The 27790-nt window shown below is 37.7% G+C and overlaps 1 protein-coding gene across 5 annotated transcripts in view; it reads left to right on the top strand.

Moving 5' to 3' along the window:
- LOC127441623 (histone-lysine N-methyltransferase 2C-like) overlaps positions 1-27790 on the top strand; it is a 146296-nt gene that overhangs the window by 14655 nt on the left and 103851 nt on the right. For all 5 annotated transcript variants that reach the window (XM_051699226.1, XM_051699227.1, XM_051699231.1 and 2 more), the window contains exons 3-7: positions 8751-8839; positions 19371-19509; positions 20567-20752; positions 25631-25728; positions 27634-27743. In XM_051699226.1, coding sequence (XP_051555186.1) covers positions 8751-8839; positions 19371-19509; positions 20567-20752; positions 25631-25728; positions 27634-27743 — 622 coding nt within the window. The remainder of the gene's footprint in view (positions 1-8750; positions 8840-19370; positions 19510-20566; positions 20753-25630; positions 25729-27633; positions 27744-27790) is intronic.

A 27790-nucleotide genomic window follows, 5' to 3' on the forward strand; every position in this document is an offset into this window, starting at 1 on the left:
CCTCTTTCTTTACATTACATTGTATGTATGTGTGCTCTTAGTGGGTCTCACTACCTTTTATATAGACCCAGACTACACGTGATCGGCTGAATTTGAATTCAGATCCTATGCCAGATCGAGCTATAACACGCATCATTTGTAACTCTGAACCTGAAATTGGTAAGACTTGTTGTAGGGTCTAACAAGTCTTAGTTATTCAGTTTATATATATATTGTACATACAGTTGTGCTCAAAAGTTTGCATACCCTGGCATTTTGGCATTGATTTTGAAAATATGACTGATCATGCAAAATTGTTTTGTAAGGATAGTGATCTTATGAAGCCATTTATTATCACATAGTTGTTTGGCTCCTTTTTAAATCATAATGGTAACAGAAATCACCCAAATTGCCCTGATCAAAAGTTTACATACCCTTGAATGTTTGGCCTTGTTACAGACACACACAGGTTAAAATGGCAATTAAAGGTTAATTTCCCACACCTGTGGCTTTTTAAATTGCAATTAGTGTCTGTGTATAAATAGTCAATGAGTTTGTTAGCGCTCACGTGGATGCACTGAGCAGGTTAGATACTGAGCCATGGGGAGCAGAAAAGAACTGTCAAAAGAGCTGCGTAACAAGCTAATGGAACTTTATAAAGATGGAAAAGGATATAAAACGATATCCAAAGCCTTGAAATTGCCAGTCAGTACTGTTCAATCACTTATTAAGAAGTGGAAAATTCGAGGATCTCTTGATACCAAGCCAAGGTCAGGTAGACCAAGAAAGATTTCAGCCAAAACTGCCAGAAGAAGTGCTCGGGATACAAAGAAAAACCCACAGGTAACCTCAGGAGAAATACAGTCTGCTCTGGAAAAAGATAGTGTGGTTGTTTCAAGGAGCACAATATGACGATACTTGAACAAAAATGAGCTGCATGGTCGAGTTGCCAGAAAGAAGCCTTTACTGCGCCAATGCCACAAAAAGCCCAGTTACAATATGCCCGACAACACTTTGACACGCCTCACAGATTCTGGCACACTGTAATTTGGTGTGACGAGACCAAAATAGAGCTTTATGGTCACAACCATAAGCGCTATGTTTGGAGAGGGGTCAACAAGGCCTATAGTCAAAAGAATGCCATCCCCACTGTGAAGCATGGTGGTGGCTTACTGATGTTTTGGGGGTGTGTGAGCTCTAAAGGCATGGGGAATCTTGTGAAAATTGATGGCAAGATGAATGCAGCATGTTATCAGAAAGTACTGGCAGACAATTTGCATTCTTCTGCACGAAAGCTGCGCATGGGACGCTCTTGGACTTTCCAGCACGACAGTGACCCTAAGCACAAGGCCAAGTTGACCCTCCAGTGGTTACAGCAGAAAAAGGTGAAGGTTCTGGAGTGGCCATCACAGTCTCCTGACCTTAATATCATCAAGCCACTCTGGGGAGATCTCAAACGTGCGGTTCATGCAAGACGACCAAAGACTTTGCATGACCTGGAGGTGTATTGCCAAGATGAATGGGCAGCTATACCACCTGCAAGAATTTGGGGCCTCATAGACAACTATTACAAAAGACTGCACGCTGTCATTGATGCTAAAGGAGGCAATACACAGTATTAAGAACTAAGGGTATGCAGACTTTTGAACAGGGGTCATTTCATTTTTTTCTTTGTTGCCATGTTTTGTTTTATGATTGTGCCATTCTGTTATAACTTACAGTTGAATATGAATCCCATAAGAAATAAAAGAAATGTGTTTTGCCTGCTCACTCATGTTTTCTTTAAAAATGGTACATATATTACCAATTCATGAATAAATTCATGTCTTCTGTAGCGATCCAATCAGTTTTAGGTGAGAACAGACCAAAATGTAACTTTTTTTTTTTAACTTTAAATCTTGACATCAACAGTCTCCTTGGCGATCATGATTTCAAAGGGTATGCAAGCTTTTGTGCAGCTGTATATATACAGGTGCATCTCAATAAATTAGAATGTCATGGAAAAGTTCATTTATTTCAGTAATTCAACTCAAATTGTGAAACTTGTGTATTAAATAAATTCAATGCACACAGACTGAAGTAGTTTAAGTCTTTGGTTCTTTTAATTGTGATGATTTTGGCTCACATTGAACAAAAACCCACCAATTCACTATCTCAAAAAATTAGAATACATCATAAGACCAATAAAAAAAACCTTTATAGTGAATTGTTGGCCTTCTGGAAAGTATGTTCATTTACTGTATATGTACTCAATACTTGGTAGGGGCTCCTTTTGCTTTAATTACTGCCTCAATTTGGCGTGTCATGGAGGTGATCAGTTTGTGGCACTGCTGAGGTGGTATGGAAGCCCAGGTTTCTTTGACAGTGGCCTTCAGCTCATGTACATTTTTTGGTCTCTTGTTTCTCATTTTCCTCTTGACAATACCCCTTAGATTCTCTATGGGGTTCAGGTCTGGTGAGTTTTCTGGCCAGTCAAGCACACCAACACCATGGTCATTTAACCAACTTTTGGTGCTTTTGGCAGTGTGGGCAGGTGCCAAATCCTGCTGGAAAATGAAATCAGCATCTTTAAAAAAGCTGGTCAGCAGAAGGAAGCATGAAGTGCTCCAAAATTTCTTGGTAAATGGGTGCAGTGACTTTGGTTTTCAAAAAACACAATGGACCAACACCCGCAGATGACATTGCACCCCAAATCATCACAGACTGTGGAAACTTAACACTGGACTTCAAGCAACTTGGGCTATGAGCTTCTCCACCCTTCCTCCAGACTCTAGGACCTTGGTTTCCAAATGAAATACAAAACTTGCTCTCATCTGAAAAGAGGACTTTGGACCACTGGGCAACAGTCCAGTTCTTCTTCTCCTTAGCCCAGGTAAGACGCCTCTGACATTGTCTGTGGTTCAGGAGTGGCTTAACAAGAGGAATACGACAACTGTAGCCAAATTCCTTGACATGTCTGTGTGTGGTGGCTCTTGATGCCTTGACCCCAGCCTCAGTCCATTCCTTGTGAAGTTCACCCAAATTCTTGAATCGATTTTGCTTGACAATCCTCATAAGGCTGCGGTTCTCTCGGTTCGTTGTGCATCTTTTTCTTCCACACTTTTTCCTTCCACTCAACTTTCTGTTAACATGCTTGGATACAGCACTCTGTGAACAGCCAGCTTCTTTGGCAATGAATGTTTGTGGCTTACCCTCCTTGTGAAGGGTGTCAATTATTGACCTGTCAGATCAGCAGTCTTCCCCATGATTGTGTAGCCTAGTGAACCAAACTGAGAGACCATTTTGAAGGCTCAGGAAACCTTTGCAGGTGTTTTGAGTTGATTAGCTGATTGGCATGTCACCATATTCTAATTTTTTGAGATAGTGAATTGGTGGGTTTTTGTTAAATGTGAGCCAAAATCATCATAATTAAAAGAACCAAAGACTTAAACTACTTCAGTCTGTGTGCATTGAATTTATTTAATACACGAGTTTCACAATTTGAGTTGAATTACTGAAATAAATGAACTTTTCCATGACATTCTAATTTATTGAGATGCACCTGTACATCTATCCTAAGGTTTGCACACAGGTTTATTGAGTCCCAATGTTCTGTATATACAGTATTTCTGTTAGTGAGTATGTATAGAATGGGCATACTCTGGGTTAGATAGTCTGAGTACTGCTTTTTCTGAAAATTACAGCAATACCATGGCAACAGTTTTCAGAATGCTGTCTTTCTGAAAGCAAACTTATGTGTCTGGCAGTCTGTCAGTGCACCTCTGTAACAGCGGCTCAATTGAAAGTGTGAGACAGAAAAAAAAATATGTTATTGAGATTTGTATTTTTATCTTCTCTTTCTGAAAACAAAGGTGGATTTTACATCCAACCACACAGCATTAGTCAGTGACAGCATACAATAGGCAACAGTGTTGTCTTCAAAAGATAGGCCTACAACCTGGAAGACAGGCAATAATAATGTTATGCCAGGTAGTAGTGCATGTTAGTAGTGCAACTGTAAGACCCCATGAAATCAAAATGAAAGTTTTGTTACATTTAGGCCATCTATTAGCTTTGAGATCATCTACTGTATATGCTAGTGTCCTTCTAACCGTTGACAAAATTGGCTTTCGGCAAATATACACATTTAAAATTTGCAGTCTCTCTATTCCAGCTAAAAAGGCCCTGGAAAATTCTTGATATAACAAAGCGGCTGAGAAGTATTGTTCAAACAAATTTCTAGAACCAGAACATACCCTCCCCCTATATCTGCTCAGTGAAATGTCTGTTCTCAACAGCATACATGATGCCTAAAAGGGCATTTTGAAGGGAAACAATCCTTTCTGTAGGGCTGTTCCAAACTTAGTTCCAAATTTCTAATAAGCACAACTTAAAAAGTGAGTTCCGAATGACACAGCTCTCACAGTGGAGGGTAGGCTAATTGTCTTAGAAGGGAAAAGGGCATAGGGATGATCACTTTTAAATAGAAGGTAGGAGTTGGTCATAAAGAAAGTGGCTTGAGTTTATTCATATTTTTGAATGCAGACATTTTTCCAAGGTTTCTTAGGATGTACAGCATGAGTGTTCTTTTTACTCTGACAATTATGGTTCTTGGGCCTGCAAACCTTGATATATTATCATCTTTGGATGTATATGATGGAAGTCATCTAGAAAAAGAAAAGCTAGAAAAGCTACATTTTCAAGGTTACACATTTTAATTACTTTAACACCATTAACAAAAATACTATACTATATATAGTTTAACATATCTCTTCCAGTTGACACACATTTATGGCCACAGAGTATATACTGCCTAACATAGTAGTATAGGGCTGGGTATTGGTACAGATTTCCCAATTAGATTCACAAGCACTTGATTCGATTTCGATTCGGTATCGATTCATATGGGTATATTTCAGTTATAATGTCCCTTTTCATAACATATGAAAGAAATTATTTTCCAGCTAATGCTGTTAATTATACAGGGGACCCTCTAACTAGGTACATTATGAAAATATAAATTTAACTAATTATATTTTATTCATTTTTCATCATTTTGGTCACATTTTGGCTTACTAAAAATGAACAATTCCATGTATTCAATCAATAAATAACATTATATTAAATATTTTTTTGTTTCATGTTTATTTATTTACATTGATTTGTTGAACACGTGCTAAAATGGGTACTGTCTCTTTAACAAAACCAGAATTTCTGTAAAGAGTGTCTGTAAATGAGCGCATGTTAACGAGAGAGACTGGAATGGCTTTACCTCATCTGCGCTATATATGATTAGAATTAAATGTTTCTTTTTTTTTACAACTGAGTAAAGAACAGAAAGGGTAATAAAAGAGACAGTATTCAATGACAAATGGGTCATGTGGATCTCGTCCTTGAACACACATTACACGGAACAACTTTTGCTGTGAAAGGATCTCACTGCTGAACACTTCACGACAAAACTGCACAATTACTGATGAGTAAAATGTAAACATTTACCAGCCAGTTGTGAAATATATACATTTTAGTCACATAGCACAAACTTTGGTTGCAAATGTGAGTGATTTCCTTGCATTATAGTGGAGGGTTGCGCATAGAGGACAAGATTGATCTTGGGATTTAAGAATCAATATTGAGATGCAACTTCTTAACTAGCTTTACTAGCAATAGTTTCTTGGTTAACTAGCTTCTTCAAAAAGGCCACACTGGTCAACCAGCCTGGTCAACCAGTCAAACAGCATGGCTGTGCTGGTCAACCAGGAAGACTACCATACTGGACCAGTGTGTAAATTCATGCTGGTCTAGTCTTTTCAGCTAGGAAGCCTCTATCTCTTGTCCTTCACTAAAACTCAGTTCAAGATGTTAGCACTGTACTGGATGTACATGGTCAAATAAACAACTCAGTCATGTTTATAAACAGACGAGTAAAATTAAAAGAACCATAGGAAATTGTGGGAAGATTCTCCAATCATCCAGGAAAGTGAAGTTGTTGGAATGTTGCCAATCCAGAAGAGAGATAGAGAGAGCCAGAGAAAGAGACAGGAGGAGACAGTCAAGTGAAGAACACCCGAGGGCGGCGTGGCAGGAGGCAGGAATGTGAGAGATATTGGACAGTTGACCACTTAAGCCAAAGATCACAAATGAAAACAAACCCACACATACACATCTCTGAATGTGTGTCAAATTGAGTGTTACAGCAGTCTGGCGGTTTTTACTAGTTTCTGTTCATTACATGCAGGGTTCACACTGTCATGGAAACCTGGAAATATCAAGGACGTTTTTGAAAGCGTTTTCCAGGCTGGAAGTGACAAGGAAATTAATAAAATCCTAAAAATCTTGGAAAAGTCATTGAAATTCCCATACTGCTCTATAAAATTGAATTGGCTGGATATTGCTCTAGTGTAGAGCTTGTGTAAGGTAAAACCTGCTTGCAAGCCATAGTGATTTGTGGGTGAATCATTCTTTTGAGTCAGTTCTTTTCAATGAATTGGTTAAACCGGTTCATCTATCTGAATGCTTCATTAGCGAATTGGTCAAAAATCCTTATCCAGTATTCACAAATCACTTGAAAGGTCAAAAAAGGTCAGGAGAAGTTATGAAAATAAATGGGTCTGAAAGTGTGGGATCCCTATTTAAAGATCATTGGTTCTAGACCTTTCCTCAACTGCACTGCGTAAAAGGTCAAGAGAAAGCCTCGCAGACCACAAACAGTATAATATCGGCTTACATATAACATCAGGCTAGTACAAACTATTTGTATATTTTTATGAAACATAGGTGTGATGAAGTAATTTGACTGCACATTTGATCGCATTGAATTTGAGGTGTAGATGCTCATGAGTTCATACAACAAAGAAAGACCACCTACTCGCTTTGCAATCAAACATTGCACTAAACCACGAGTTGTAAATTTTGCTGGATATGTGTGGCTTTAAAAGGAAATAACTACCCGATGGAAAAGTTTGTAAAAGACTGTGAATGCCTTATGCATACTCAAGACTTCACAGAATGTTTTCAGTGCCCACATACCAGCGTGCAGTGACAGAATATATGAAGCACATCTGAATTTCAGTTAACAGTTAAAATGTCTCTCTTGTTTGTAAACTTTAGTTTTAGTCAATTTTACATTTACAGTGTTGTTTTTGAACTCATATATTTATATTATGTATTTTTTATAAAAAAATAAAAAAAAAATAAAAAAAATACAATATTTGGGAGAAAATTGTGCCAAGATTTTGGTGGGGTTTTATTTTATTTTTTTACACAGTGATGTAGTAGTGATGTACAGTATGTTGTCATGAAATCCAAGACTCTCCAATCAACAAAATCCGATCACAAGTGGTCACAGGGACACATTTGAGACGCACATTAATACCAAGAGTAAACACCAATCTGTCTCAATTTACCATGATGGCATCACCCATGATTGATGTTATGTTATTTCAGACGAAGTCGGTGTTGGGAATACCCAAGTTATCACTTCCAACCTCAATGCGTTCCAGCAAAATCCTTTTCAAGGATTATCATCCCACTCTGCGGCCATCTTTGCTACTAGGGCTGTCACGATTATGAAATTTAGCTGATGATTACTTTTCAAACAAATAATTGTGATTAATCGTGATTAATTATCATATAAATTGTCATATTTCTTAAAGTGTACTTTTTTCTGCATGTGTGCTTCATACACCTTAAGAAGCCATTTTTACATATTTAACTTCAAATGTATAAATCAAATAATAAAATGGGGATATATGATTTCCTTTTAGGCTTGAAAAACTTGTGAATGACATGAAAAATAATGTTTTAAATATCAAAATATTTCTAAATACTTAAAATATGTCTCCCTTTTTGATCAACTTTAGTTTTGGTCAATTTTACATTTACAGTGTTATTTTTTTAACTTATATTTTATATTATATATTGTTTATAAAACAAATAACATATTTTATATACACCGATCAGCCACAACATGTTTAAATTTTGTGTAGTCCCCCTCCTGCCACCAAAACAGCGCCAACCTGCATCTCTGAATAGCATTCTGAAATGATATCCTTCTCACCACAATTGTACAGAGCTGTTATCTGAGTTACCGTAGACTTTGTCGGTTCGAAACCAGTCTGGCCATTCTCTGTTGACCTCTCTCATCAACAAGGCATTTCAGTCCACAGAACTGCTGCTCACTGGATGTTTTTTTTTTTTTTTTTTTGGCACCATTCGGAGTAAATTCTCGAGAATGTTGTGTGTGAAAATCCCAGGAGATCAACAGTTACAGAAATACTCAAACCAGCCCGTCTGGCACCAACAATCATGCCACGCTCCAAATCACTGAGATCAAATTTTTCCCCATTCTGATGGTTGATGTGAACATTAACTGAATCTCCTGACCTGTATCTGTTTTTATGCACTGCACTGCTGCCACACGATTGGCTGATTAGATAATCGCATGGATGATTGTTGGAGCCAGACGGGCTGGTTTGAGTGTTTCTGTAACTGCTGAACAGGCTCCGTACTCAGGGATTTTGAGTAAATGAGGAAATGACATATTCATGATGTTCCTGTATTGAGTGGCAGCTTAAATTGGAGGTCTCTCACCCGTTACTTCCCCCTCAGTGGATGTAAACACATGTGCCCACACTCAAACCCACATTTTCACATTTCTGCCCCACCCTTGCCCAGGGCTGTGGATACTCGTTAGGAACCAGTGACAGCTGTGTCTATATTTAACTAATTCATGATCAACCAGTCTTCCCTGAAGCAAGCATTATAATCAGTTTTTTTGTTGTGTTTCTCAGGAATCGTGGGCGAGGAAAAGCTCTGGTGGAGGATGAAGACAGCACAGATGGAATGGAAACTGCAGAAACAGGAAGCACACAGGAGACAGGTAACTTCCAGCTCTTCCTTTTTCCTTCCTTTCTTCCTCAGACCTCACTAAAGAGAGAATTTACTGAACGGTTACGGCAATTTTGGGCTCTGTATTTTAGCGTAAAACCTGTGTTTAATTCACTAGTTTAAATCCAGTTTAAGTAGGTGCTTTCTGCACTTGAATAGTGCTGCAGCATGTGTATTTATATCAAGGCTTTGGGTCTCATTCACTGATAAAGCTGTAAAAGTTGTGAGCTTACAGCAGATGCAAATAAAAAATGCTATCAGCAGGCGCAATTCCCCCTCATTTTCTTACTTTCAACCTTCCTCTGGCTTCCTCTCCCACTCTTTCCTTTCATCTCTCCTCCCCCACGTACCCTCTCTAAACGTCTTTTCCACCGCTCTGGGTTTCCTGTGTCAGTCTGTTCAGTCATCACATCCCCCTCCCTGAAGAGTCAGAGCGAGCGAGGTGGCTTCTCCTCCGAAGCAGCCAAGGCTGTTCCAATGATAAACAAAATCACAATGTGGAGCCCCGAATTGATTTTTTTTCCCAGCTGTGCAGTCAATCTAACTCAAACCTCGGCTGGCTGAGGAGGAGCTATCAAGAGGCTCGGCCGTCCACACTCCTTGAGCAGGATTGATGAGATTTTCGGCGTCTCTGCATGGCTCCGCTCTCCAGCTCTAATTGAAAGGATTTGACTCCAGCCACAGCATTTCTGCTCTGGAGTATTTATTTGCATAATAGACCACTTTCTACTGTCAAATTGGTTTTGTGATTCATTCAGTGTAGCCAAATTGGATGGCCTGGTTCTTTAATAGCCATCTGAATTATCTTGCTACTCCAGGAGAGCTCACACTGCCTTTGAATGTTACTTTCTCCTTGGAGTTTAGAACAGTCGATAATATGAGCCTGCATCATTAAATGTGCTGTCTGTAACTACTAAGCCACCTGAACCTCACAAATAATCGTTGTGTCGAAGTAACCACAGAAGTTAATGGCACCATCATTTTTAAAGAACCTTCAGTACACAGATCTACCCAAGACGCAAAAAATTGGGCAGCTTCTTAGAGGGAGCTGTCAGCTTTTCCTGGTTTGATGCATAAGTCTACTTCTGACTAGATTTTTTACATTTTAATTTGTCATTTTTGGGGGGTTGCTTACTGGCCCAAATCAAAAAGTCTTGTTGATATTCTGGTCTATAAATATTCATATATCATAAATGTGATTTATTCACAAAGTAATAGCACACCTCTCCTCAACAAGCCACACAATTTGAAGTATTTTTAATGTCTGTAGCTAGCACAAATGGGCTACGGGATGAGTTATGCATCGAAGTTTAATACTTGGGATTAGGGGTTCATTCAAAGCATTCAAATGTAGAGCAATAGTTTTCTTTGCAAAATGACTTACATTTTTAGAGGCCGTTGTAGTTTTATGGAAGTTGGTGAACTACATATGTAAGATTAGACTGCAGTGGATATGACAAATACAGGGGGTGGATGAGTGCAGCTGTGGTTTCAAAGTGGTCTATTTTAAACCACAACTTGCTCTGTGCTCTTAGTCACACTTGACTCACACCTCTAATTGTCAACACTGTGTACGTTCAGAGGCAACAGTTTTCCCAATTTCTCTCTTATTAACACATAGCACGTGCTCTCCATATTTCCTCATAAATCAAATCAAATACGTGTTTGCATTCAAACAGAGATCTTCTGGTCATTGGTTTTTGTGTTTTTGTTTAACAGGCTGCTGTTGACATTGTAAAAGTCCGGCAGTTGTTCACACATCATTTGGGTTTTCACAATGAAAGATATTCATATGGAACTAAATGGCTGTTTCACTAGAAACAATTAGTGCTGTTCAGAATATATAATCATTTTGTGGTTGAACTTTAATTTGAGTTAAATGTACACAGGAAAAGGTCATTCAGGCTTGTGAATGTGGTCAGTCTCATTAGTAGAAGCTGCGACATTTCTTTTGAGAGATGTCAGAATGAGAGAAAAACATGGTATAAATAAATGAATATCTATAGTTATTAATTGATATATATATATATATATATATATATATATATATAGACACACACACACACATATTCATTTAACAGATACTTTTGACAAAAGCAATGTATAGATGAGGAATAATTCAAACATATGCAATTAATTGTAAGGAGCTAACAGTATTAGCAATCTGGCAATACCCAATTTCAAAACTCGACCAGAAGAGTACACAACTAGAGTAGAGGTGTTCTACAGTTAGAACTCATTGGTTCTACAGTGAGCCCGTTTACATCCACACCAATACACCGACAAAAGTCTAATTTATTTAAAATGTGAAAAATCAGACAAAGCAAGAAATCTGCATATAAATGACATTTGAAATAATTGCGTTATTCTCCACTTTTGACGTCAAACAGCGAAGAGGCATACTCACAACAAGTGCACACATTGGATAAGCCGGTAAGAACGGCGGTTTAGGTGTTTACATGCAACACAAAATCAGCGTAATGGACAAAAATTTACCTGATTTATTCTTACGCCTATTATGACCTTACACCAATAAAGGAACAGTGTTTAATGCGTTTACATGACCAAACGTTGTCAGCTTATTAAGCATAATCGGTGTAAGAATGTGCATGTAAATGTGCTCAGTATTACAGTGGCCTCTAGAGGTGAAATAAAAACAGCTGAACACTTTAAGAAGCTGATTAAAAAAAACATATAGAGAAAATACCGATATAGCGGACAGTTATAACAAGTGATGAATTATGGCTCCTATAGTATTTATTAGCTTTTATGAAAAAGTTTACTTTATAGTGTTTATAGTGTAATACATTGTACATAGGGATGTTAATAAATGATCAATTATTTGCCGTTAGTAATTTGATCAGTTAAGTTTGTCAATCGTTTATTTATCAATTTTTAGCACAAATGTGTTCAGTATTTATGCCAGCAAGTAGAGAAAACACAGTCTATACAGTCATCCCCCGCAAGAGAACACACTGGCGCTTGTGCGCTGCATGTCAAGTCCTGTCAGCAACACAGAATAAAAAACACATATGTGCATCCTTCACTCCCTTGCAAAGATAAAGTGAGCTTAATGGAGCGTTTCTCTATCGATGAACATTACATTGTTTACTGCATAAACCTTGATAGTGTGTTAAAGTACAACATGACAAGAAGTATTGTTAATCCGCTGATCTCCCTGTTTCATCCACACCAATAACCATGTCAGTTCTTGACGGCTGCATGCACATACAGTTCTTGCACAGTATACCGGTTCTACGGTAGTATCGCAATACTAAAGCTTCAAAATACTGGCGGTGCCACAGTATTTTTTAAATGGTAGTACTGTTACAATGGTAGTACCATAAGTTATATTGTATGTGCGGTAGTAAATGTTATTTTAGCTAAAACCTTCATTTGAATCAGACCTATAATGCAGTCTTTTCGAGAGGTGTCCCCTTCACGCAGTGCCCTTTAAGAGCACAAAATGCATTTTTTGAATTTGCCCTTTATATGCTATTGTTTATTTTTCAATGTGTGGTTTTCCAATGCTTCAAACACACACCTCTGAATCCCAGTGTGTAATTTGGCGGTCGTGTCTCCTAATGGATAATATGGATTTAAGTAAAACTTTGGAGAGTGAGAAGCTTTTCACACAACACAAATCACGTAACGAGATTTGGAATTATTTTGGGTTTTGCCTAATGAGACTGGGAAAACCCATCTGCTGTGAATGTCTACAAAAATTTCAAGCCAAAGGGGGAAACACCAGCAACCTTATTAAACACCTTTGGACACATACCATTGCTTCTGCAGAATACACACGGGTCAGTGCCACTTCATTTAAACGTGCAGTATGTAAGATTCAGAAACCCTTGTTATTAATGACACCTGTGGCCGTTAAGTGAACTGCAGCCAGCTACCTGTTGCTGTCATGCTTGCGCTCGTGCACACACTCCATAGGGACGCGAGTGAGCGAGCATCGACCAAAACAATGACGTGACGTACAGAGACAAGAGACTGAACGTGATTCACAGACAATTACACAGTTATGATTGTTTTACTACAAACTTTGAGACTGTATATTATATTTGACTCTCCAGTGCTGGAACAGGGCTAAAACAAAGTGTGGATATAGGTCTGGCTATGCAAGACTGTAGTTTGAAGTAATCACTTTTCTTTGCATGATACATTGACTGCATTTATACGATAGCCTATGTCGGCATTAGCTAGCTAACCAGCTTTATCAATAGCTGTTAGCTAAATCTGGTGGATGATGACAGTAGCTGTTTATAAAATAGACTGTACATTATAAACATGTTGACACAATTCAGTATTGATGTGATTCCATCACAACTGTCATTTTGATATATCGATGTGCTATTGTTTTATAATAATAGAATGTATATATTTTCTGTATAACCAAGTTACGTTACACTAATGAATGGGTCTTTTTGCATTATCTTGAACATTGTCTACCATTCATTTCATGTGTTATTGTAGTTTACCTTGCTGAATAGTTACAGATTAACATTGTTTATGTCAGTTACTGTGAATCAGCATACCTGACTTTTAGTATAAAGGGAAGATCGTTGAAATTATTTGAAAGTTACGAAGCAAGGTAGCTTGCAATTCATCAGCGTTAGCAGGCAAGATCAAGTTAGCTAAAATTACACAGATCAATCCTTATGGCACTATATTTCACATGCTTTGCAGTAATGTAAGCTTACCTGTCCAGTAAGAAGAATGCCAATTAAGGGTCGGTTTTGATCCCCAAAACCGAATGAAGGTCCCTCCAGGAATCAAATGCCCTGCCAATGTTCACTCTAGTTTTCGCTCGACCACGATCACGATCACGTTCCCACTTAGCCAGACGGGATTCAGTAGATAAATGTTTGTTTGTTTTTTTTGTTTGTTTTTTGACTTACTCAGAGTTTGTGTAGGAGTCGGTGTTGTGCTGGGAGTCAGCCGTTTGCTGGATTCCATCTCTAAGATAACATTATCTAGTGTTGCAGTTTGTTGTCGCTGTTGAATAGTGGAAGAGAAGCACTGAAGCAAGGCTCTTGGGAGCATCACATCCTTTGGATTTTCCCAGCAAAAGCGACCCGTTCCCTTCACATGAAAATCAAGTTAGCTCATTACAGGCTTTAATAGGCAACCTAGGAAGTCCGGGAGGGCTCATCTTTTAAGTTGCATTACAAGCCGTTCACACATTGGTAAAAAAAAAATAGTTGAATATTACTTAATTTTTTTTTTACATATTGCACCTTTAAGCTAAACTCTTTATCTTAACATTTACAGAATTACTACTACTCTGAAAAATCGAACGTTGCACTCATATATTTTTTTCCAATTACAAATGCATGGAGGGCTGCATTTCCCAAAAGCATCGTAAGACTAAGTAAATTGTAGAAACCATCTGCGCCAATGGTCTCTATGATCAACTTAAGCTTGAGATGCTTTTGGGAAATGCAGCCCAGATCGGTTCGATCCGGTCCCTATGCCGTGCGATCAAACCGATCTCCATTCGTGCTGCTGTTTACCAGGAGAGAGGGGCTGAAGCGGTTGTAATAATGAAACAGCTGCTCAAAACAGTTTTTCCAACATTACAATATCTTTATATGTTACCAACATTCAAATAATCACAGAAATAATGAAATAAAAGATTAAAGCCGTTGCCGTTTGAACTGGCTGTTTTGATGTTGCGAAGGTTTTTTTTTTTTTTTTTTTTTTTACATCAAACTAAGAATGTATTTGGTAACAAGTTGAACAAGTCCGTTTGAGCCTTCTCCCAATTCATCCATCAATTATTTTCACCACTTCCAGAGCAACAAGTGGCATGGCTAGTTTCTAAGAACCACCTTTGCTATGACAAACTGTGTTAATGATACTACTTTGTATCATGATACTTTAGGTGGTATAGTATTGTAAGAAATGATTATGGTAACGTGACAAACCTACATACTTACTTTGGTGGCTGTTTCATGTTTTCACGTGTTCCTTCTACAGTAAGCAATTTTTTTCTCCATTGCAAAATGTTGACGTTTTCAAGTTTGCATTAGAATGGTTGGTCAATCAAAAATCAAACTTTGTATAAGTAAAGATTTGACTGAAGAAAAACATGCAACTTATATTTTTTGGGTTTTAAGCTGTTCACCACTTACAGATTATTATTGTTAATGATTAATTGGTTTTCATTTATTAACGTTAACGATTGTTTCATAATCAATTCATAATCAATTTCATTACTGTGACATACACTTTACATACACTTAGGTTGAAGTCATTAAAACTCATTTTTTAACCACTTCACAGATTTAATATTAGCTAACTATAGTTTTGGCAAGTCGTTTAGGACATCTGCTTTGTGCATGGCACGAGTAATTTTTCCAACAATTGTTGACAGACAGATTGCTTTTAATTGACTATATCACAATTCCAGTGGGTCAGAAGTTTACATACACTAAGTTAACTGTGCCTTTAAGCAGCTTGGAAAATTCCAGAAAATGATGTCAAGCCTTTAGACAATTTTCCAATTAGCTTCTGAAAGGAGTTGTACTGGATTGGAGGTGTACCTGTGGATGTATTTTAAGGCCTACCTTCAAACACAGTGACTCTTTGCTTGACATCATGGGAAAATCAAAAGAAATCAGCCTCAGAAAAAAAATTGTGGACCTCCACAAGTCTGGTTCATACTTGGGAGCAATTTCCAAACGCCTGAAGGTACCACGTTCATCTGCACAAATAATAGTATGCAAGTATAAACACCATGGGATCATGCAGCCATCATACCGCTCAGGAAGGAGATGCATTCTGTCTCCTAGAGATGAACGTAGTTCGATGCAAAAAGTGCAAATCAATCCCAGAACAACAGCAAAGGACCTTGTGAAGATGCTGGAGGAAACAAGTAGACAAGTATCTATATCCACAGTAAAATGAGTCCTATATCGACATAACCTGAAAGGCTGCTCAGCAAGGAAGAAGCCACTGTTCCAAAACTGCAATAAAAAGCCAGATTACGTTTGCAAGTGCACATGGGGACAAAGATCGTACTTTTTGGAGAAATGTCCTCTGGCCTAATGAAACAAAAATTGAACTGTTTGGCCATAATTACCATTGTTATGTTTGGAGGAAAAAGGGTGAGGCTTGCAAGCCGAAGAGCACCACCCCAACAGTGAAGCATGGGGGTGGCAGCATCATGTTGTGGGGGTGCTTTGCTGCAGGAGGGACTGGTGCACTTCACAAAATAGATGGCATCATGAGGATGGAAAATATTTGGATATATTGAAGCAACATCTCAAGACATCAGCCAGTTAAAGCTTGGTCGCAGATGGGTCTTCCAAATGGACAATGACCCCAAGCATACCTCCAAAGTTGTGGTAAAATGGCTTAAGGACAACAAAGTCAAGGTATTGGAGTGGCCATCACAAAGCCCTGACCTCAGTCTGATAGAAAATTTGTGGGCAGAGCTGAAAAAGCATGTGCGAGTAAGGAGCCCTACAAACCTGACTCAGTTATACCAGTTCTGTCTGGAGGAATGGGCCAAAATTCCAGAAACTTATTGTGAGAAGCTTGTGGAAGGCTAGCCAAAACATTTGACCCAAGTTAAACAATTTAAAGGCAATGCTACCAAATAACAACAAGGTGTATGTAAACTTCTGACCCACTAGGAATGTGATGAAAGAAATAAAAGCTGAAATAATTTATTCTCTCTACTATTATTCTGACATTTCACATTCTTGAAATAATGATCCTAACTGACTTAAGACAGGAAATGTTTTCTACGATTAAATGTCAGGAATTGTGAAAAACTGAGTCTGAATGTATTTGGCTAAGGTGTATGTAAACATCTGACTTCAACTGTATGTGTTTGTGTGAGTTGGGGGCACAGACATTTCAAAATAAGTGTCCTGTGTGTATTTCGGGCTTGTTCATATTTAAAAGTCCCGCGTTATGCACCAAATCTACTATTGGGATTTTGGTTGCGTAATAAACTGCATCTAGTATAGTTTTTTTGTTGTTGTTTTTTTTTTCATTTTGGACTCTTTTTGTTTCATTGTCTGCGCCTGTAACAGTTAGGATAGTCTTAATAAAGTTCTTCTGAACCCAAACGATTGATTATTTTTTAGAAACAAAACAATACTTATATACTTTTTAACTACAAATGTTCGCTTCCATACATCTCTGTGACGCGCGCTAATGAGAGGGATGACGTAAGCTCGTCGGTAAGGTCACGCGTCACGTGGAGGAGGAGTCAGGAAGTGCATCATTGTTTACATTGTTTTTTTTAATTATTTTTTGGAAATTATATTATTGTTTTTTTAATTGTTTTGGACTGTTTTGGTTTGTGAACGGCACAAGTTGCTCTTGTAAACAATGACGTGCTTCCTGACGAGCTTACGTCATCCCTCTCATGAGCGCACGTCACAGAGATGTACAGAAGCGAACATTTGTAGTTAAAAAGTATATAAGTATTGTTTCTAAAAAATAATCAATCGTTTGCATTCAGAAGAACTTTATTTGTCGACTGGAGTCGTGTGGATTATTTTGATGCACCATAAATATGCATTTTGGACCGTCAAAAAATGGAGGACATTCACTTGCATTGTTTAGAGGAGGAGGCCTGAAATGAAATCCTAAAAATCTTAAATTCTGTTTTGATGAAGAAAGAAACAAGATACATCTTGGATGGCCTGAGGGTGAGTAAATTATCAGCAAATTTTCATTTTTGGGTGAACTATTCCTTTAACACGTTATTTCTATAGGGCCCGTTATAATATTTATGAGTAAACCACTTTACTGATTTGGGACTGTGCTTTTATAGTAAGTATGTTTGTTTCTATAACAGATATTGTTTTTCTTTTATCAGACTCTTAATGATTTAGGAATCATTATGATTCTTGGAATATCTGAAGCCAAACCAGGCCAGTTTGTTTCCTTACATCAAACATCATTAGAACAAGAAATACATTACAATATTACACATTCATTGACTTTCTTCATAATTTATAAAGGTCCAGACTTTTATTCTACATTGTAGACTTGCCCTTGTGTTTACCATTAATACCATTGTGTTTACCATTGTTTATTTAAATTTCTTTTTTTTTTAATAATATTAACTTTTTTAATACAAATGTCACAGTTGTAATGAAAAAAAATCTATTACAAATTTACTGTGATGAACGTTGGTAAAGGTGTTGAAGTGTAAGTAGAAACCCTCGTAAGTGCTGTTCAGAATGTCAGTGCTGTAGCCGTTTGAAATGGTTGAAGTGCTCCATAGCGCTTTAAAATTGAAAATCCTCATGTAGAATTCAAATGGTCACATGAGGTTTATTATGTGGCACGATATCGGCCAGTTTAATCGTGCATGTGATCCGCTCTGCGCTATCATGTTACCAGTGATGTGTGGTGGACTTTTGAAATGAGGAGGCAGAGTGCCATCAGCTTTTGTGTGTGTGTGTGTGTGTGTGTGTGTGTGTGTGTGTTTTTTTTAAACAGGTCCAATGTAAATTCCTATTTTTATTTCATTTGACATTTATATAGCTTTCAGGTTAAACCCATACAAATCATCTGATTTAACCCAACATATGATATAAAAACATAGGCCTACATAAAAATATATGATATAAAAAAGTCACATACTTGCACATAAATGCAGAAACATATATTTCAAAATACTCAAAATATCTGTTCTCCTATATGTAACACATATTTTCCTTAAATCATAGTTTATTATCATCTCATTTGAATACAAATATGGCCAAAAAATAAATGAACTATAGTTTTATAGTTATAGAATTTATATATGATAATTGACATACTGTATATCAGATATCTGTACGGGAAGGCATATGCAATATCTTTTAACTTTCACTGTAAATAAGCATGAAATACTTTTTTTTTTTTTGTATGTTCATATTAACACTATTTATTAAATCAAATCGAATCAAAGACTCAAATTTATGCATTGTATTATAAGTATTATTTTTACATTGCTTCAAAAACAATACCTACAAGAATACAGCAACAAGCATATTTCATGTATATTTTATCTGTTCGCCTATTATTTCTATAGTCATCTTATTTTTGATCATTTGTCATCTACTCCTTGGTAAACACCGCAGGTTTCGTGAAGGCATGAGCTGCCACATTGAAGGGCAAGTGCTCAAGTACCTCACTAGCACACTATTCCATGTTCCACTATTTCAGTGCTGATTAAACTAGATTCTGGGTGGTGGTTAGTGAATTAGACGCAGGTTTTTGCTTTGAAATAAAATGCTCAAAAGTGCTGCAACTGTTTAGTTAATTTACCCCATGTTATTTTTTTGGTGTGTTTTGTCATCAGCCAGGTGAAAATCGTATGGCCACTTTGATAAGTAACAGTACACCTCTTCTCAACAAGCTGCATGATATTAAAGTATTCAATCTTTTCTTAGAAGTCAGTTCTTTGTCTAATAAATATATTATCTGTGTTGGCCAAAATGTCTAAATCAGTGTATCTCTAATTAATGCTGATTTATCCGTCTTTATGTTTTTCTTGTCAGCCACTAAAGAGCAGCAGGAGGAGACGGAGGGCGTCTCTTCTTTGGCCGTCTCAACAGAGGGGGAGGCAGAGGAGCAGTTGTCATCAGCAGAGATGGGGGCAGCACAAATATCATCAGCCTCTGGAGAAGCTAAAAGCAGGTCAGAGCAGCATCCTCTCGCCAGGCTGAGTCACCGCCGGCGTGGGAAGTGTGCGCTTGCAGACGTGTGTGTGCACTTGTGTGAAAGTTTGTGAATGGCTTCGTGTTTTACATCTTTCCACCAAAATGTCAAAGGGAAGGACAAATGCTAACTGTCTGTATGGATCTGCTGGTGTACATATGTGCAGAAATTTGTGAGTGAGTGAGTGAGTGAGTGAGTGAGTGAGTGTGTGTGTGTGTTGCTGTTGGCTACCACTCTCTCTCTTTTTATGGGGGATGGGTTCATGTTCAAGCTAGAAGAGAAGAGCATTCTTGGTAAAGAGGACTGCAGTGCAGACGCCCAGAAAGTGCTGCCATGGCACAGCCCTCAAGCTCTGAGTTCACTGTGTTTCATAGATCAGTGAGGTGCTGCTCCCAAATGTAGATAGATATACAGCATAAGGCTGGATCCTAATTAAATTGGCCATAATCAGAACAGCATATGTCCATAGGACTACACAGCATGTGCATTTTTTTTGTAGGAGTTCTAATATACCTGGAGAGAGCTATGCTTTAGCATTCCCTTTCATCTCGAAGACAGTTGCCATTGGCAGGTACATTTTACAGTCTTATTTTAGTCTATTTGAATATGAATTGTGTTTTTGCTGCATCACGCTCAGTAGCCCCCTACCACAGTAAAATCTCATAGGTTCTAAAATCCCGCTCCACTACACTGTATATTAAAAATCAAATATGTTCCGATTAGCTGTGATTGTGTTGGGTCACAATTCGCACAATTCGCAGCCTTTCGATGTGGACATGCAAATTATTGCCGCTGGAAACTTGTCACATTGTCCTTTTTTAGAAAATAGTGCAAAAGACCAGGAATATTTTACATATATATTTTATATATATTTATATATTTTTAAGTTAGTTTGCACATTTATATTTAATTTCTTCAGTTCTATGTTCCCTTCCTCAAACTAACCTCATTAAGTTGCACATGGGTACATTCAAAAGTCACCTCCCGCCTCGTTTCCATTCATTCATTAATCTTGTTCATTTCATCTCCTACACAGTGAACAGTTCTGTGCCTTCTGTTACTGTGGTGGTCGAAGCCTGTTGGGCCAGGGAGATCTGAAGCCATTCATGGTCACGCCCGGACACAACCCACTCCAGCAACAATCCTCCACAGAAGAGGGCAAAAGCCATGACGACAAGAGCGGGGCTGACAGCCAATCAGGGAGGTGCAGGGGCTCAGAGAGGTAAGCTGATTGGCATTTTCCATTTATATTTTTGATTTGTAACTAGTAGTACCTTATAAACATGCAAAAATTTCCTAGAGCAAATGGTTTTCCTAAAAATGTATGTCCAAATATGTGGACAGTGGGTCTAAGTTCTGAATTTTTAAATAATACCAAGCTATAGAAAGTCTTTTTTTATTTTTTTTAATCAAATTGTTCATTATGTTTCCAGGAGTGTTGCTTATTCATATTTTTGAGATGCTACAGACATTACAGCTGATTTTCTGTAAAGCTGCTTTGGCACAATTTGTATTTGAAAATGCACAAATAAAAAAACTCTACAAATAAAAATGATTAGACTTGATTTGACTTTCATGTTACAGTTGTTAAATTATTAAATAATTCTGATGCAAAAGAATGGCCAGCATCGTCCAATTGCTGCCAACAATGTTAAAATTATGTTTTAGAAATTCTGTATTAATCAATCAATCAATGTACTGATTACCATTGTCCCATGTCTGCCAAACATGTTGAGGGGTCCAAACATCATCTGAAGCTTGAAACTCAACTTTTGGTCAGATGTTAGGAGTGAGTACAGTTGGCTGCATAGGAAAGCTATAGAATGCTCCCTTGCTCCCTAAATGACTTTACCTCTATTGTGCTGTCTGTCTGCTTTGGTCTCAGAACAGTTTGAAATGCACCTTATTTTCATCCTAACTCCATATAAAGCCTCTGAAAGCAACATTTTTCAGCTTTTGGATGAACCCATTGATTCTCAATGTGATAATGCACAGTAAATATAGGATTTCTAAGGAAAAATAGCGCTTAAGTACACATTAGTGTACATTGTGTTTAGCAGTTCGGTATTTCGTGATAAATCTCTCTAATTTTAAAAATAGCATATCGGATGAAACTAGAGACTCAAACAGGTTTCAATATAAAAATGTAATGAGGTTTCTTACCAGATGCAGTTTTGTTGGTGTTTCTACCAAAGACAAAATCCTCTGTGATCGGCACCATGTTGTTTTGTCACATGACTCCTTAAGTCAAAAGTTTAACCCTTTACTGACTGCCCAGAGTCTTCTGAACTGAGATCAGTCAGTTTAATTTAAATTATGCGTTGCATATAGCAAAGCCAGGTAGTCTCATCTGTGTCTATTTGATTTCTCTTAAGTAATTTTATAGGGAAATATCTGCGACAAAATTGATACTTATATGAAACATAATTACATTTACATTTAGTCATTTAGCAGATGCTTTTATCCAAAGTGACTTACAAATGAGTAACATAACAAGCAATTAGTCATACAAAAGTTAACAATATCTATAGTATTGCACTGCCAAGTTCTCACAGTGGCTGGAGTAGTAGAGATGAAAGAGAAAGAGACAGACAAGGATTTTTTTTATTGTTAAATAGTTACTGCATTTTGTGTGGAATGGTTAAGTGCTTGTGGAACAAATGTGTTTTCAGATGGTTCTTGAATGCTGAGATGGTATCAGCAGATCCTGTGGAGGTTTGAAGTTCTTTCGACCACAGAGGAACAGAGAAAGTGAATGATCATGAAATATACTTTATGCCTCTTTGCAACGGGATCACCAGGCGCCGCAAGTTCATTGACCGTAGAAAGCGAGTCAGGACATAGACCTGGAGGAGTGTATTGAAGACGGTGCTGTTCCATTGGCTGTCATAAAGGCCAGAGTCAAAGTTTGAGTTTGATGCAGGCAGCTACTGGCAGCCAGTGGAGTGAAATCAAGAGTTGGGTGGCATAAGCCCTCCTTGACTGATTGAAGACCAGACATGCTGCAGTGTTCTGGACCATCTGCAGTGGATTACTCCTGCTAGCTGGGATGTTGGCCAACATGGCATTATAGTAGTCCAGTCTTGAAATGACCAGAACTTGGACCAGGAGCTGTTTCGCATATTCAGACAGGAAAGGTCTGATTTTCCTGATGTTATAAAGCACGAACCTGCAAGACTGGGTAGTTGATGAGATGTTGGCAGTGAAGTTAAGGTGGTCATCCACCTAAATTCCTAGGTTCTAGGCCATCCTGGTTGGCGTTAGCGTAGTTGAACCAAGATGAAAAGAGAGGTTTTAGTCAACAAACAGGTTTACTGGGATCACAAGGAGTTCTGTCTTGGCAAGGTTGAGCTGAAGATGACGTTCCTTCATCCAGGCCGAGATCTCCGAGAGGCAGGCAGAGATACGTGCTGAGACGGTGGGGTCGTCAGGCTGGAACAACATGTAAAGCTGCATATCATCTGTGTAGCAGTGGTATGAAAAACAATTTGCCTTTTATGATAGGTCCAAGCTATGTAGTGTAGATTAAGAAGAGGAGAGGTCCAAGCACTGATCCCTGAGGAACACCAGTGGTCAGCTGGTGTGTCTTGGACACCTGTTCTCTCCAGATGACCTTGAAGGGTCTACCTGTGAGGTATTATTTAGAACTCAATTATGTCTCCTAAAGCTATGAAAGAGCAACCACTGTGCAATAAATGGAGTACCCATGCAAAGTTCTTTCAGGCAATTCTTGTCGCTTTGGGAAGACAGGATCTTGTACGATGCCAGCCCCTGTGAAATAGATCAGATGGCCATTGTTAGAGAGAGGAAAGTGTTATACAAGCCAATGGTTTTACAGTTGTGTGTGATGGTGATTGTAAGTGTCGTTCTGAACTGTAGAGCTGCTAGAGGCTGATATCTAAATGCTGACATCTGACGTCACTGGTTGAATCACCCCTCATCTGTATGAAATTGCAGGCAGAAACTGTTTGAATATAGCTTGTTCCAGTTGAAAGCTACACTCATTGCTCTAGAATGTGTGTGTTTTTGCTAAATATCCTGGAGACAGTCTCATGCTATGTAAACAGAGCATTTGTCCTAAAGCGCCCTTTCAGCAAATGGTAAAGCTTATTTGTCCTATGTTCTTTTCTAGAGCAAAAATATTAATCACAATATTTTTTAGCCTTTTGATAATGCAAAATGTATCTTTAATTTTATTTTTTATTTTTTTATTTTTAAGACAAAGGAACCATCATTCAATCAAACAATTAGATTCAAAATATTGAAATCTAGTTAAAAATAATCAAGGCTTTGTGTTTATTTAAAATCACCTGTTGGCCTCAAAGCACATGTCTGCCGTGTTTGAATTAGACATAATGGTAAAGTGATATCATTTATGATGAATCACCTTTATACATCCCTAAATAACCCCTGTAATATGGCATAAGCAGGATAAATTTGAATCCTTTGACCTGTGCTTCATTCACAAAGGTATAAAGCTGCACATAGCTGTTGGCTACTTGCTTTTCATATGTGGCTCTATGCGAGCTGATCATTACCCTGCAGCTATTGGGAGTCACACAGAGCAAGATGTGAGATGCCGGCCCCAGCGTGTGCTCAGCCCAACAAAGGCCCCTCTCCCTGCTCTCGTGCACAGCTGCCTAATTTGTCTTGGCTCTGTGGAGCCAATCAGCCGTCTCCCAGGGGCACGTGTGACGTAATATGCTGCCAGTCTGCTGTTGGCGGTTTGCCAGCCTTGCTGAGCTTTGTCATCTGTGGTTTGCACTATTTAACAGCAGGTCTGAAATTGGAAAAAAACAGATGAAACAGCGGAAAAAGGACGATTTTAAGAGATTGTTTGGAGATTTGGTCAATTTAGAGCAGCATAACTTTTCAGAGTTAGATTTATGACAAATTAATAAAATGTCTGTTATTAATGCTAAAACAGCTTCACATTATGTAACACTTGAGTTTATGGATGTTCACAGTACCAGTACTTTGGTACCAAGTCAATAAAAAATTTAATAATAACAGTTCATCTGCAGTAACAAGTCTATTCGGTACCCATGTTCTGTCTGCCCACTCACTCCTCAGGGGTAATCTTGGCTACATCTGTGAATGGTCAGATTTTTTTCTTGGTCAAAATGCCATTCTTGGTGAGATATTAATGTAATATAAGTTGATGTCACAATACATTTGCCTTAAGTGAATGTTTTTTCGCATTAGTCCATGTTTCTTTGTTTCCTTCTGTTGTCCTGGGATTGCACGGAATGTCAGTCAGTAGCACACGCAGCGTTTGAAATCACAGTTGACCCCTTGTATATGTCACCCATCCCAGTGGATGGATGAAGGAGGGTTATAATGAGATACGGGGGGCTGATGGATGCATTTTTATCCCATGGTGTGTTTACGATGAGTCATTTCTGTGTAAGTGCTTAATCAATCAGCACCATCCCACATGACCCTCCATCGCTAAATTAAAATGGCTGTGAGTCAAACCCTTCCAGTCACTGAATGGCAAGAATAAATTAACACTGTCCTGGTGCTGGTGGCTCATTGTAGAGGGCCAGCAGTCAGAAAGTGTTTACAGTCAGTTACTGGAGGGATATATATATATATATATATATATATATATATATATATATATATATATATATATATACACTGTATATACTGTAAATTCTATATATATTATATACATTTAAATGTGAAGTGTGGAATTTCTGCATCACCAGCTTCCCCAAATGGAATTGCAAAAATAATGACTTTTCAAACAGGTTTCCAAAGCACACTTTTGGGGAAATCAACTTATGGATGCAGTAATGCCTTATCTGCATATTAAGCTTGATTAGAAGAAAGTTTTTTAAGTATTTTTAAAATATTACACGCTTCACATTTAAACATCAAATATGTTCTGGTTGGCCGCAGTTATCTTGTGTTCTCCAATGTGTCATGCATTTTCGCTTTTAGTGTGGACAGATCAATTACTGGTCACTGGAAACTTGTCCCATCGTGCCTGTTTAGGACATGGTTTAAGACTAAAACCTATGCACCTGTTATCATTCTGCCTTAAATTAAGAAATTTAATCAGACGGACCCATTTGATGTCTCTGTTCTGCAGTGCCGGGACTGAGGACGCAAGTGGCAGATTATGGGATGAGCTCCGTCACGTTGGTCTGCCAGACGATATTGATGCCCGATCTCTCTTCGATGAGTCGGGTAAGTACTCTGAAAAAGTAAAATGAAAGAAATAGTTTAACCAAAAATTATTTATTCTCCATGTTGTTTCAAACTGGTATGTCTTTCTTTTTTAGCAGAATATCTGAGCTGCTTCTTTCCATATCATTAAAGTGAATGGTAAATGAGGCTGTCGAACTCCAAAAATGATTTTAAAAATTGAATTCCTGTTTGCATACATTTAAATATAGTGTGTCATGGTGTGTCATGCCAGATTGATATTGACATCAAAGCTGACTAGATGCTATGTCAAATTTGAATATATGCATATGCAAATTAACAAGTACTTAAAATTAGTGATGTTGATATAACACGTTCATTTATTGTAAATAATTTTATGTATTAATAACACAATTAATCATGCCATCAATCAATACATAAATTCCATAATAAGGAATGTTACTACTATCGGACCAATTTAAGCTTGAGGTACCACCTTGTAGCAAAACCCATGTTTTTATAAATTTGTTGCAGTTGGGGGCAGTCAGCGCAACTCCAGCTGTACAGGCACACCTCGTCAAACAACTGACCTCGTCAAACCAATGAGCAGGCAGCATATTCTACCACAGATGCGCCTTTGCATTTAAAGACAGCTGCACCAAGCACAACAGATTGCAGGGATCTCAAGATGGGTTTTTCAAAGAATCAAACTACATTTAACATGACACATCATCCTAAAAACACAGCGCTTATGACAAGAGAAGCTGAAAACCAGTTAGACATGACACAAGTCTGACGCATGAATATATAGACCAACAATTAAAAATAGTGCAGAGGGAAGAAGGCCAATAAAAGGGTAACGTTCAATGAAATGTAAATAAAACAAATAATATTTGGACTTTTAAGCCACTTTTGTATTGTAGAAATGTTTGTCTGCTGCCACAATACATTTTTTTATATAATGTAATGAATTTAAAATATCTGAATTATAATATTTATTATATATATTATATTTTAATTATTATATAGTAAATTATCTGTATTTGGGAGATTTTCTTAGTAAATATTGATATGCGATTAATTTGCGGTTAAATTTATTAATGAATCGGCAAATGATGTAATTAATTAGATTAAATTTTTAATCAATTGACAGCCCCTCTTAAAATTGTGTCTGTTTTTCACAAAGCAACTTGGTATATAGTGCACAAGTCATATGGCCTACTTTTATAATACTTTAATGGTGCTTTTTTTTACTTTTGGAGCTCAACAACATCAGTCCCCATTCACTTTCATTGTATGGAAAAAGGGCATTCTGCTAAACACCTTTTGTGTACCACAGAAGAAATAAAATTATTGGTTTCAAAAAACATGAGGGGGAGTAAATAATCTCCCTCATAAGAATAGTTTTTTGGGAAAGTATTGCTTCAAAAGCCTTACAAAGACACATGCAGAGAGATGGAATTGGGTTTTCATATCCAAAGATATTATAGAAGAAAAGGTGATTTCTTTGAAGAAAGCAAGGCTTTCTCAAATAATATCAAGCTGTTGAAAGCCCTTTTAATGATTGTTCAGATTAACTTTTTAGTGATTGCACAGGGAGTGAATTAGAAAACGCAGCCTACAGGCTTTTATCAGGAAGGAACATGAACTTCTGTGCTCAGGAGGAGGTTGTTCATTGTAGACAGTGTAGTCAGATACATCATAAGTGTTTGAGGTGTGGAACAGAAATTATTAACCTTGTTTTTCAGAAAGCTTAGAAAAAGTTAATATTATTTAGTAATCACTAAATAATATAATTCGTTTTCTTCCACGAAACAGAACATATGTTGGGAAATAAATTGAATATGGATAGTGATTTGTACTACTAAGCTCCTTAAAGGCACTACAGAAGTATTCCACATAACTGTTCCTTTAAAAGTCTTCCTTTCACCTTCCTTGTGCCCACAGGTCAGTGCTGGACCCATCAAAATTGTGCGTTGTGGTCGAATTGTGTAAGTCAAGCGGAGGATCAATCACTGCTAAACGTGGACAAAGCCATCCACTCAGGGAGCACAGAGGTACGCTGCCATCTCTTTGGTTTTGCTGACTTTTATTGTGACTCAAG

This window comes from Myxocyprinus asiaticus, chromosome 5, assembly GCF_019703515.2.
Source record: "Myxocyprinus asiaticus isolate MX2 ecotype Aquarium Trade chromosome 5, UBuf_Myxa_2, whole genome shotgun sequence".
NCBI lineage: Eukaryota > Metazoa > Chordata > Actinopteri > Cypriniformes > Catostomidae > Myxocyprinus > Myxocyprinus asiaticus.